Below are 13,215 nucleotides of genomic sequence, written 5' to 3'. Positions count from 1 at the left end.
TCTCAGCCACTGAGTGAGTGATTGGCTCTGTCCCTCCCTGTCATGATGAACAAAGGTCTTTGACACTGTGAGAAGCATCTTTTCCTCCTCATTCTCCAAGTCACAGCAACAAAAGTCTGACTAACATTACCTGCCTGGGCTTGGGTGACTTTGTTAAAGAAATTGAGAATCAAGCCCTAAAATTCACATGAACTTTTGTAAGAAGAAGAGAGGGAGGGAGAGAAGGGAGGCGGTATTTTGTGATAAATATTGTCTTGAGGGTTTTACCTCAATTGGACCATATAGTTTCCAAAAATAAAAGATGTAGAAGCCTTTATATTTACCATAAAATTAAAAGCACTTAAACCGGACAGATACCAACCCTCTGTATTAGCATGTCTACTTCCCTGTCAATAACCCGGAGATGTCAGTTGCCGTGTTCCACCTGGACCACTCCTACCTCAAGAGGCCATCGCTCATGATCCACTTACCTGACGGCAACTTCTCCTTCCTTCCTCTTTCCCCCTCCCCCTCCTCCCTGCCTCCAACCCCAAGCCTGGGAACCTTCATTCTACCTCCCTCTCTTCTGCTCAGCCCATCTTTAGTAACCAATCAGGGATAACTTGGGCGGGGGGCAAGGTTCACACAACAAAAGCTGGTGAACTTGAGGACCTCCTCAGTGGGGTCAGTAGAGCAGTACCAGCCTAACCCTCTACAGAGAAAAGGAGGGAAGGAGCAAGAGAGGAATGGAGGAAGGGAAGGAGGGACACAGGAAGGAAAGACAAGGAAGAAGGAAGGGAGGGGAGAAGTTGGAATGAGGGGAAGACAGAAGGGGAAAGGAGAAGAGAGAAGGAACTGAAAGGAGAAAGAAGGAGGAGGGAGGAAGAGAGGAAAGGAAAAGGAAGAAAGGGGCAGAGGAGGAAAAGAGAGGAAGTGGAAGTAATTCTGAATAACAGTTCAGTTGATGAAGCAACCAGAGGGCAGGGAGAAAGGACCCCTTCCCCCCCAACACACACACACACTTGAATGAAGACATCACTCTGGGAAGTCCAAGCTTTGGGGGTTCAGGCATAAACTATATGGCAGCCAACCATGACAGGGATAAAGGAATCCCTGGACATGCCTGGAAAGACCAAAGGACATGCTCAGGGAGCCTTGAAAGGAGAGTGGGTTGACGGAGCAATGCAGAGATGACGAAAACCAGGATTCCCAAAGTGACAGCCCAGGACAGGACAGCCCAACATTCTCTCACACTCAGGCAGGAAAAAGGTTTCACTGAAACAAGCAAACAAAGAACCAGCCGAACCACGCAGCACCATAGAATTCTGGAAGGTCACTTGTCTGTTCCAAGGCTATGACTATACTTGGTCACATAATGCCCAGCAATGTTCACAGGGCCCAGCTGTTAATGTTATTGAGACATTAGAAGGATAACCAGTCACATCAAGGACAGCCGTCCAAAGTGTTGCCCACAGACTGGTATAAAAATAGTGATGTGTTACTCTTTGGAAAATGGGCACTTCAGGGATACTTCTGTCCCTGATAAAGATGATGACTAAGATATTGTCGGTGCCCTGGTTGGTCCCAGCTTGTCCGCTCAGGCTAACTTACACTCACCGGTTGGTTGGATTGAAGGGAGGAAGTGCTGCTGAACGGCCTGCTTTGCTCTTCTTTCAGATGTTGCTGTGGTCAGCTCACTAACCAGCACATCCCCCCTCTGCCGAGCGGGGCTCCCAGCACAGCAGGAGAGGACACCAAGCAGGTGGACACGCAGTCGGTGAAATGGTCTGTCAGCAAACACACCCAGAGCTACCCAACAGACTCCTATGGGATTCTCGAATTCCAGGGTGGGGGCTACTCCAATAAAGCCATGGTAAGAGGGGTGGTGGAGTGCTGTACACAGGACCTCAGCCATCACCAGGGCTTGCCTCCCAGCCCTTAGGATGCAGAGGCCTGGGTCTTCCTCTGGCTTACAGCTAAACCTTATAGCAAGACCATGAGATGAATCTGTGCTGATGGATTTCACCCATTCCTCAGAACTTGACATCACTGTATCAAAGTACATACAGCCTCTAAGGAGACACCCCAAGCTCTAGACCACAAAGCATGGCCGAACCCAACCTTGCACACAATGCTCCTTTGCCCCACCTCCTAATGTGCTTTGCATTGCTATGATAAATACTGCCACCAAAAGAAACATAAGAAGAAAAGGGGTTTATTTCATCACGTGTTTCTAGGTAATATAATAGGTTACTGAGGGAACTCAAGGCAGGAACTGGAGGCAGGAACTGAAGCAGAGACCACAGAGGAGCACTGCTTGCTGGCTTGGTCTCCATCACTTTCTCAGCTTGCTTTCTTGTACATCCCAGGATCACCTGCCCAGGGATGGTACCCTCCACAATCATCTGGGCCCTCCCACATCAATTATTAATCAAGAAAATACCTGCAGGCCAGTCTGATAGATAAAAAGCATTTTCTTGGTTGAGGTTTCCTCTTCCCAGACAACCCTGTCTTGTGCCAAGTTGTCAGACAAAAATCAACCAGCATACCTGCTGGTGAGGAAGTTCTTTAAAACAGTATTAATAACCATGGGCTCACCATCCTCCTCAGTCCATGTGGAAACCCTGCAAGCATTTTCCTCTGAAGTCAGCTCCCCTGTGTCTTCCCTTCTCAGCAAGAGGAGGGGGACAGTCTCTCACAGTTTGCTGTTGGTAGGGCGGCTAGCTCCCTTTCTGGAGGGCCCTAGAGAGGAGGAGGTGCCCTCCTGTAACCTGCTGCTGATTCTCAATACTATTTATGCTATTTCGTTTCATTGGTCCAACATGATGATTCAAATGCAATTGTTATATTCTGAATACCACAATGCAAGGATCTCTGGGATGGCCCCCTACGTATTAGCATGGGCATAGAGAGGCAGCACAGAGGGGCCATGGCTTCTGGCCACAAATGCCTTTTTCACTATGAGGAGAAGAAGGGCCCATGGCCACTTTCCTCCTCACTCGGCGATAGCATTGCTCAACCTTCTGGACCTTTGTTCTAGCTGAGCCAGTTTGGAATTGATTGTTTCAAGGCTAAGATTGCAAATAAATCACAAGACACTCAGATATGTCTGAATGTCAGACAAAAGAAGAAACCATTTTTAGTACAACTCTATACCAACGCTTATGTGATGTCCTGCTTTAGCAAAGATATGGTGCTAAACCATTTTAAATATTCATCTGAAATTCAGGCACAATAGCCTGGTCAGTTGACACTACAACACTTTAGATGAGGTAATTTATAAATCAGAAATGCACTGTACGCAGTTCTCAAGGCTAAGAAGGCACCAATCAAGGTCTCCGTTGATTATAGGTTCTCCCCCTGCTTACTAAGTGTCACTTTGGTGTGTTCTCACATATAGAGAAACGAGCACACTTCCATGGGCCTCAGGAGCACCATTCCTTCTCTACCCCCTTACCACTGCTGCATTGGGATAGAGTTTAAACATATGCCTGTCGGGGTAACACAGACACTTGAATCATGGTACAGGTGTCCTGTATTTTTCTTTGCTAAATCTGGCCATCTTTCCCCAGGTTATCTTTAGTCACTTGGCTGCAGCTTAATGCAGAGGGCCCAAGACATAGAGAGCCTCGAGACACTGAGGGCGTTCTTGTTTGGACGTGTGGCATATCCCTGCTCCCCTGACAGAGAAACGAAACCAAGCGCAGGCGCTGAGCACCACACACTCTTTTGCAGTACATCCGAGTTTCCTACGACACCAAGCCAGATTCCCTGCTCCATCTCATGGTGAAGGATTGGCAGTTGGAGCTCCCCAAGCTCTTGATATCTGTGCATGGAGGCCTCCAGAGCTTCGAGATGCAGCCCAAGCTGAAGCAGGTGTTTGGGAAAGGTCTGATCAAGGCTGCCATGACCACGGGGGCGTGGATCTTCACCGGGGGTGTGAGTACTGGTAAGAGGGGCCCTGCCCTTGCCGTGAGGCTACACAGATGGACTCACTGAGGTCACAGAGGGCCTCCTGGTAAGAATGGCCGGAAGACTAGACTCACGGAAGCCTGATCCCAACTGTAACAACAGCGAAAGCTTTGCTCAATGCGGTTTGATTGTTGTTGTGATTGATTAGTTTAAATAGTCCAAACGTAATTTTGTTAGGTGACTTTCCATCACTGTAACAGACAGCCGAGATGGTCAGTTTATAAAGGGAAAAGGTTTACTCTGATTCATGGTGTTAGCGGTTTCAGCCTATGGTCAGTTGGCCCGTTACTCTGGGCCTGTCAGTATCTCACGGTGGGGGTACATAGTACAGCAAGATAAAGAGAGGTCACTAGAGTTGACAAGTCTTTAAGGGCACTCGTCAGTGACCCACAGACCACACACCGGGTCCTTTCTCTTATAGTGTCCACCACCTCCCAATGGAGCCCCGCTAGATACCAAATATCTAACATGGGACTTTGGGGGGATGATCGAGATCCAAACCTCAGTGGGCACAACAACGATGATGGTGAACCTCGGAGTCAGACGGTCTGGGCCATTCCCTGAGCATAGCCGTAAACAAGTGCCATTTCCCAGGAGCCAATAGGTGTTGTTTCCTCTCGTTATGGGAGAAAGAACTGAATGTATGTGAATTAAGGAACATCCCTGGTGGTCTATCTTACTGATAGCAGAATGTAGCTGAGACTACCAGTAAGACTTCCAGCTCTGGGTCATGGAAATCCATGCCCGGCTGTTTTGGGCTCTGCTCATATTTTCCTTACTCCAGGAGTGAACACAGGATCAGTGCTTATGAGGAGCACAGACTTGTGGGATGTGTTCTCTTCCTGAAGAGAAGAGGTTCCATCTCTGATCCACAGGGATTATAGAGGCTCAGAGTAGGCACCCCTGACGTTCGTCAGTGTTGCCGTGGTGTGATGTGGTGCAGGAGGGCCTGAACCATGGCATGTGGCTGCTCACAGGTGTCGTCAGCCACGTGGGGGATGCCTTGAAAGACCACTCCTCCAAGTCCAGAGGCCGGCTCTGTGCTATAGGAATCGCTCCCTGGGGCATGGTGGAGAATAAGGAAGACCTGGTTGGGAAAGATGTAAGTTTTCTCTGAAGGCATTGACAGGCTTTAAAAGTTGTCTCTATTTTGAGATTGTGTTACATTCGTACATTGTTATAAGAAACATCAGAGTGCACCTTTCACTCATTCCTCTGGTGGAAGGTTCTTGCAAAATGATAGTATAATCAGGATGCTGACATTAATACCTCTAAGATACCTGAAGGTATTATTAACCGAAGGAAGTCCCCTGTTGTTCTTAAATATTTATACCAATTTTCTCCCATCTCTCCTTCCTCCTTAACCCCGGCAACCACTACACTATTACATATCATGTTTTCTTATTTTTACAATGTGGTATCACACAGTATACAGTCTTAGAGGTGGGGTTTTCCCATGCAATTCTTGGGACACTCAGATTTCCATGGCTTCCCTTTTACTACTCAATGATGTTCTGTGATATGGATATACCACTGAGGTTTGTTTAACCACTATCTCTTGAAAAATATCTAGGCTGTTTAATAGATGGTCCATTAAAAATGAAGTTGCTATAAAATTTGTGCTCAGGGGGCTGGAGAGACAGCTCAGTGAGCGGGTAAAGTGCTTGTTGGACAAGTATGAGGACTTGTGCTTGTATTCACGAAGCTCACATACAAATCCAGGTGTAGTGTGTGACTGTAACCTCAGGGCTGGAAATGAAGCCAGGAGGTCCTGGGGGCTCATTTCAGCCAGTCTAGCAAGGCAGTGAGTTTCGAGTTTAGTGAGAGACCTTGTCTTAAAAATAACCTCTGATCTCCACTGGCATGTGTAGCCACCATACGTGCACACACACAAACACTCATCTGTACTCAGGATTTGATTTCATTTTTGTTTTAATTTCTCTGCAGTAAATATGTGTTCAATTATTGGGTTGCTGCTGTCTAAAGCAAACAAGGTTCTTTCTGTTTCAATACATTCATTGAGAAAATAGCCTTCAGAGTGTAGGGTAGAAGAATGACACTTAAGTTTACATGTGGTATCTGGGCAGTGGTGGCACACACCTTTAGTGACAGCATTCACAAAGCAGAGGCAGGGGCAGGGCCAGGGGCAGAGGCAGAGAGGCAGAGGCAGAGGCAGAGGCAGAGGCAGAGGCAGAGGCAGAGGCAGAGGCAGAGGCAGAGGCAGAGGCAGGGGCAGGGCCAGGGGCAGAGGCAGAGAGGCAGAGGCAAGAGAATCTGTGTGAATTTGAAGCCAGCCTGGTCTAAAGAGCTAGTCCCACAGTCTATACGGAGGTCTACACAGAGAAACCCTGTATCAAAAAACAAAACAAAACAAAACCAAGTTTGTATGTGCTATGTGTACACATAGTTCTTGTGTCCCCTGTGACACTTAATATCTAAGTTCTGCAGTTGCTTTCTGTTTCTAAGTTCACATCGTGCTTTCTGTCAGGTAACAAGAGTCTACCAGACCATGTCCAACCCTCTGAGCAAGCTCTCCGTGCTCAACAATTCCCACACTCATTTCATCTTGGCTGACAACGGCACCCTGGGCAAGTATGGTGCTGAGGTGAAACTTCGAAGACAGCTGGAAAAGCACATCTCTCTGCAGAAGATCAACACGAGTAAGTCCTGGGAGACCATGGTCACCAGCTCGGGGCTGACTCTACCAGGGTGGAAGACAGCTGAGAAGGGAATTATCAGGGGGTGTTGATTCTTTCTAGGTCCATGAACCATGCTCAGACTCTTCACCCTAGCCACCTACCAAACCACCTTCCCAGAGCAGTCATAGGATGCTTTGCCCAGGTTCACAAGTTGGTTTGAGACTTACTTACCCTTACTGTTTGTCATGGTTGTCATGGTGATGACACTTCCCATCACGTTGCCCTCATTCTTTTTCAATGTACTTACTGCTATTATTTTCTTTAATGTTTTATCAGGAAAAAACCAAAACCTTGTTCCCAAAGACTTTGTATGATTCAGATTATGAACCGATGAGTGTTGTAGGGTCATTACATATCTCTGTAGCTCTCAGTCTCTCACATGGACTAAGATGGTGAGATGAAGTCCCTGGACCTCGCTGCAGGGCCATCTGTTCCTGATGGGCACCATGTTGGCTGGTCCAGATGGCACAGCTAGGAGGAAAGAATACTCACTGCTGGGGGAAATCTGAGGATAAATTAGAGAAAGGACTGGCTCCCAACCAGATGAAAGAACAAAGCTTGTTAGAACTGAGGTATTTGTATAACCTACTGGGAAATGCCCACATGCAAAACTTCTGCCAGACGATTATTAAATGATCTCACAGAATATTTTGTTCTTAATATCACCAGTAATATCTCGGTGCACCACAATCTAGAACTAGAAAAGATCAGAATGTAAGGAACTGTGGTATCACTCAAGTGGTTAGGATTGGAGTGCCTACTCCTAAAGGGTGTAGATTTCCAAGAATCAGTTTAAACTATTTCTGTTAATACTCTGAGAATATTATACAATTTATTTTCATTCTATCCCTCCCCTACTTGTCCCAGATCTACCCTTGCCCCCCAATAAACCCCCAAATTCATGTCCTCTTTAAAAAAAATGACTCCTTGAATCCTATTGTGTTGATTCACATGGTGAATGCGTGGTCAACCTACCAGGGCCATACACTTAAAGAAAACTGACTCCCTTCCCACAGAAACTTGTCAACCCCTCCCCACCCCCAAGCTGGAATACTGACTGGCTTGATCCTGTGCAGACAGTCACATCAGCTATGAGTTCATGAGTGTGGTGGTCCCAAGAATCAGATCTTGGTGGATAAATTAGTTGGATTTAGTAGTTTTGGACTTGTAAGTTCTGCTTGGACCTGTGACCTGTGGGCTTCCCTTTGTCATCCTTTGCCTAGGCCTCTGAGTGGGGCAAGGACAGCAAAGGGGGGTTCAGTGGTCACCTCTACTGCCAAGAGTTTCGGGAGCCTGGCCTGAGCCAAGAGCTAATTCTACTCCGCTCTGGAAACGACGTCACCATGATCCTGATGCTGTAAAATCCCAAGCCTGCTTGGATGGAAATCTCAGAGACAGAGACCGTGTCATCCCGATCCATTGCCCACTATTTCTTATGCATGGCTTAGCCCAGTAGTTCCCAACCTTCCTAATGCTCCAACCCTTTAAGACCTCATGTTGTGGTGACCCCCATCCCTGCCCTAAACATAAATTATTTCTGTTGCTGCTTCATAGCTGCAACATAGTTACTGTTGTGAATCATAATGTAAATATTTGATATGCAGGATATCTGATATGTGACTCCCCAAAGGGGTAGAGACCTGCAGTTGAGAACTGCTCGCTTAGCCCATGACATAGCTTCAACATTTGCTTGCTGAAATAAACTCAGCTATAATTCTTCCAGCAGGTGATAACAAAACTGTTCTAAATCCTTAAGTATCCGTTGGGGAAAACAGTAGGAAAAAAGAGACTGAATTCACTCATTGATAGTTTCAAGGCTTCTTATAACCCATGCTGGCAGATTTTATCTGAAGTCCTCAAGAACCATGATGTCAACAACATTTCCCTCTGCTTGCTTCCTGTGATGTTGCTCACAACCAAATAAACCAAGCAAAACTCGATCTGCAATCAGTGAGCCTCAGTGTTAACAGGGTCCAAAGCCCAGAACTTCACTGGCCACAGACAGAAAACATTCAGCAGAGAAATTCTGTCTTTAATTACTGGATGCGGAGGGTTTTTTTTCCTGGTTGCTATCCCTAAGCAACATAATATAATAACTACTTTCATGTCATTGCATCATGCCAGGTATTCTAAGTCCCTTGGAGATGGCTTGAGGCATACAGGAGAACATATATGTAGATGTTACACCATTTTATATAAGAGATTTGAGCATCTCAAATTTGGTGTCCAGGGGGATATTGTAAGGTTCTGCAACCAATCCCCAGTAGATGCCAAGGAACAACTTTATAATATGTCCTGACCAGGCAAAGATGATATTTTGAGGGAGGCAAATTTGTCATGAAGACTCCTCTCCAGCAGCCCCCCTCCCCCCCAGTATTATCTCAGCTTCCAGAATTCTCCCATCACTTCCTGCTCCCTAGAGCTGACCCTGCTGGATCTGTTGCCAAAATTGTATCTATTCCTACTGTGTTCTTGAAGAACCCTATTATTTATCTATTTTAAATCAGAGCAGACTCTGGAAATAAGCCGTTAGTGATGGGCTAATAGTACTCTATGTTTTCACCCCTAAGATAATAAACTGGGACCAGGAGTATTTTAGTCTTCGATTTATACATTTTGGGCATATTTTCACCCTTTACCAACGATCATCTCCAATCCAAAAATTTGATACCTGAAATGTTTTTGGGATGGGAGATACTCAACCTTTTCTGCCATATTTGCTCTAGAGGCAGCAACAAAAGCAGACTACTACACCTGTGTGCCTCTTCAACTTCTCAAACACTACCTAAAAGCTAAATATATTCTTATATTTCAGGTCCATTGCTCTTCTTGAGATAAATGAGGCCCTGTTCCTTTTACAACTGGTTGTCTATGACATGGTGCTTTAATCAATGGCCCAGTATTTATTGCCGATATAGGAGAGGCTCTGAATTGAGCTGAATTCCCCTCTGGCTCAGTCCAGCCCTCCTTATACTGGATCATTCTTGGAACACAGCTTCCAGCATTTCACACCTAGGCTAGGCAGAAAAGGAGCCTTCTTAGCAATGCTTTTAAAACTGGCCCGGTGATCCTGTGTCAGATTCTTTACCAGAGTTAGGTCACGTGGCAGTGTCAGGGAGTTTATAAGAGTTCTGAAGTTTGGAGATTACAGTGAGAGGCCATGATATGAAGTTTGAATGCAAGAATGAAGACAGTCACCCTTCTCCTGACTTAGCTTGAGTGTTGGTCAACACTAACGCTACAGTGAAAACCCTGTGGCAGGAAGTTTGTGCTTTTAGCCATTTTGGCATTTCCTACAAGTTGGAGCTGTTCATGTGTGAACAGCAAGTGTGGTTGTGTTGCAGGGCTGGGCCAGGGTGTACCTGTTGTGGGCCTTGTGGTGGAAGGTGGCCCTAACGTCATTTCTATCGTCCTGGAGTATCTCAGAGAAGACCCTCCTGTCCCTGTGGTGATCTGTGACGGCAGTGGACGTGCCTCTGACATTTTATCCTTTGCACACAAATACTGCGATGAAGGAGGGTAGGTTTGGCATGTGGCAAAAGCAAGCTCTTAATTTTTTTTTTGTTAGACTGGGGGAAACATCTGGTGTGATCCACCCAGATAGCTCCAAAATGTCTAACTTACAAGGTTTTTCTTGATCTCCTCTCCCAAGTTCCCAAGATCAGCCTGAGAATGACCCGGAGCTCATGTTCCTGACTGAATCCTCTCTGCTGATGTCTCTCTTACAACTTTGTCTTACAATATTAAGCCTTGCATAGAACTAAACATGGGCCAAATTTTAATACCACTTTTAGACCGGGGTGACTTTTGTCTCCTGTATACAAATCTCTTCCATTAGCAGTCCCAAATCAAAAGTATTGGGTGAACGAGGCGAAACTGTCTGGTTTACTTGGGAGTAACTCCCTTGTTCCCTTCTCTCTCTTCACCCCTTTGAACAGGGTCATAAACGAGTCCCTGCGGGACCAGCTTCTAGTTACCATTCAGAAAACATTTAATTACAGCAAGTCCCAATCGCATCAGCTGTTTGCGATTATCATGGAGTGCATGAAGAAGAAAGAACTCGTGAGTGATCTTGAGTTTATTTCTAAACAAGTTCCAAGGGGAGAGCTCTTTCTCCGTCTAGCTCTGCCGTACTTGGTTGATGGACCATCCGCATACTTCAGTTGACCTTCTCAAAAAGTCACACAAATACTGCGAGCTTACACACTCATTCCAAACTAGCTGCCCATGTGCATCTGAAGGAATGGAAAAAGGCCCACAGAGCAGTGGTTCTTAACCCGTGGGTCAGGACCCATTTGGGAGGAATCGTAGTAGAGGGTCTAAGCATTAGGAAGGTTGAGAACCACTGCCACCGAGGGTCCCCAGGTGTTTCCAGCCCTTAGTGAACACAAGGTGATATCACATCATGTCATTCAACTCAGAAATTCAAAACATGAATCGGATTTAAAGTCCCCGGGGAAGAGAGAGAGAGAAAAACACACCATTAGATGTGGCTGGTCCCAAAGTCAAATTTACTTCTCTTTGCAGATGCAGGGGTCATTTCTCATTTCTTCCTTCAACTTCCTTCAACTTTATAGGCACTTAAAGTTCATGGATGATGACATATTCAAAATTCTAAATTCTGACTAGGCATGTGCTCATAAGCTCTGCTGGCTATTTAAATAGTGGGTAATCCCGAGGCGCTTACCCCCTTCCCTAGGCAGGATAATACATTCCAAATCCAGGCAAGGATTCCATCAGCAGGAGCAACATGGAAGTTCCTGGGATTGAAAACTCCTGTGAACATTTAACGGGCTCTCAACTCTGCTCCAATGCTCCAGCTTTTGTGTTCAGCTTTTGAAAAACAGCTCAGTTCCTCCTCTCGTTTCCAATGTCGCCTTGACTCTGTCCTCTCCGCATTCACCCGTTTCCAGGTCACTGTGTTTCGGATGGGTGCTGAGGGGCAGCAAGACGTCGAGATGGCAATTTTAACGGCCTTGCTCAAAGGTGAGCTTCTGGGACATGGCGATTCTGGTTTTTGTCTTTCCAGAGCTGCCTAGCAAGGGCTATGTCAATAGCGAGAGCTCCTTCACATCTGCCCTCCCCCACCCCTGACACACACACACACACACACACACACACACACACACACACACACTAAGGACTTTTAGTAAAAGAACCCCGAGCCTGCCAGGTTGCCTGGGGTGACCTCGGCATGAAATGCTGGAATGACCAGCCTCTGAGAGGGCTTTTGTGAGATAGGGGTTGATGGATGGATGCCCATAGATGTTACTAAGGTGTCAGAGCTGAGTCGATCCACAGCTGTTCCAGTGAGGCTGCTTCCTGAGCACAGCAACTCACCTCTCAGGACAGGCTGCAGTCAGGAGCTCAGGACACAGGGCCATTAGAGGCACATGTCTTCCCTGCCTCTCAGCTATAGCCTGGGGCCATAGGGACAAAAGGAATTTGACCACCAAATGTCTTCTTTATACTGCACTGGGCTCTGTGCTGCCCTGGGGGTTGTGGTCCTTGGCTTGTCCTGGCAAATGTCTGGTAGTTTTCAGATTTCTCACCTTTTCAGATGAGGGCCATGAATTACTCGGCTCCTCCTTCATCCCTTCCAGGAAACCATGCCCAGTTGGCTTGGGATGAGGTTACCCCTGGCTTTCTCTCAGGAAACATTTTTTTTTTAAATGCAGAATTCTTAGCTTGGGTGGTCATTTGGGGGCAAGAAAGAAGGAAGTGATAGGTGCTTAGAAGTTCTGAACAGTTCTCTGTGGGACACTCAAGTTCCCAGATGAGAACCTGCCAAGCTCCAGTGGTCCTGACAGGAGTGAGGAATGCACTCACTTCTTTCTTTCCCAGGAACCAATGCGTCAGCTCCAGATCAGCTGAGCTTGGCACTGGCTTGGAACCGTGTCGACATAGCGCGAAGCCAGATCTTCGTCTTTGGCCCACACTGGCCGGTGAAACTGTTTTTCTGTTGTTGTTTTGTTTTTTGATTTCTGGTCTCATATAGTCTGGCCAAGAAGGTGTCTATGTAGGCAACTCCGGATCTTCCTGCCTTTACCTCCCTCATGCTGAGGTTAAAGGCATTCACCACTGTGCCTTTGTGGAACTGTTTTCTGTTTAGCATATTAACTGTGACTTGTCATGGTGCTGTGTTAGTGTGTCTTTGTTCATGACGGATCTCTGGAGATGATCTGAGGGTTTCTGATCTGGGTAATCCATGAGATTACCGAAGATGTTCCTGTTCAACATCAAAGAAGCAAAGGCTCTGAGCACAGACTCCACACTGAGCTCTTCCTGAGGAAACTAACCACCAAACCTTTCATCATTGCTGGTAAACGAAGGTTCTTCCCATTTCAAAGAAGAAAATAGATCATTAAAATTAACTGCAGAGATTCCTTCTAGAGCACAGAGTTTTCAGACTGTGTTTCATGAGGCTTGGGGGGAGTCTAGAGAACTCTGTGAGTAATGTATGTGTGAGGTGATCATCATGTCTGGTGGCTCTGGTCTAGTGTCTGTGGTGTGGTTTAATGTATTGGATGAGGCAAGTCTGTACACAGCATGTGTGTGGAATATG

The 13,215-nt window shown here is 46.4% G+C and overlaps 1 protein-coding gene across 1 annotated transcript in view; it reads left to right on the top strand.

Moving 5' to 3' along the window:
• The window catches only part of Trpm1 (transient receptor potential cation channel subfamily M member 1), a 119,926-nt gene that overhangs the window by 45,321 nt on the left and 61,390 nt on the right, over window positions 1-13,215 (top strand). Inside the window, exons 3-10 of the mRNA XM_052178463.1 lie at window positions 1,657-1,852; window positions 3,715-3,928; window positions 4,929-5,053; window positions 6,440-6,611; window positions 9,995-10,169; window positions 10,589-10,712; window positions 11,564-11,636; window positions 12,495-12,595. Coding sequence (XP_052034423.1) covers window positions 1,657-1,852; window positions 3,715-3,928; window positions 4,929-5,053; window positions 6,440-6,611; window positions 9,995-10,169; window positions 10,589-10,712; window positions 11,564-11,636; window positions 12,495-12,595 — 1,180 coding nt within the window. The remainder of the gene's footprint in view (window positions 1-1,656; window positions 1,853-3,714; window positions 3,929-4,928; window positions 5,054-6,439; window positions 6,612-9,994; window positions 10,170-10,588; window positions 10,713-11,563; window positions 11,637-12,494; window positions 12,596-13,215) is intronic.

This window comes from Apodemus sylvaticus, chromosome 1 (assembly GCF_947179515.1).
Source record: "Apodemus sylvaticus chromosome 1, mApoSyl1.1, whole genome shotgun sequence".
Lineage (NCBI taxonomy): Eukaryota > Metazoa > Chordata > Mammalia > Rodentia > Muridae > Apodemus > Apodemus sylvaticus.
The sequence above is the reverse complement of the archived record's forward strand: the minus strand, read 5'-3'. Positions and strand labels throughout refer to the sequence as shown.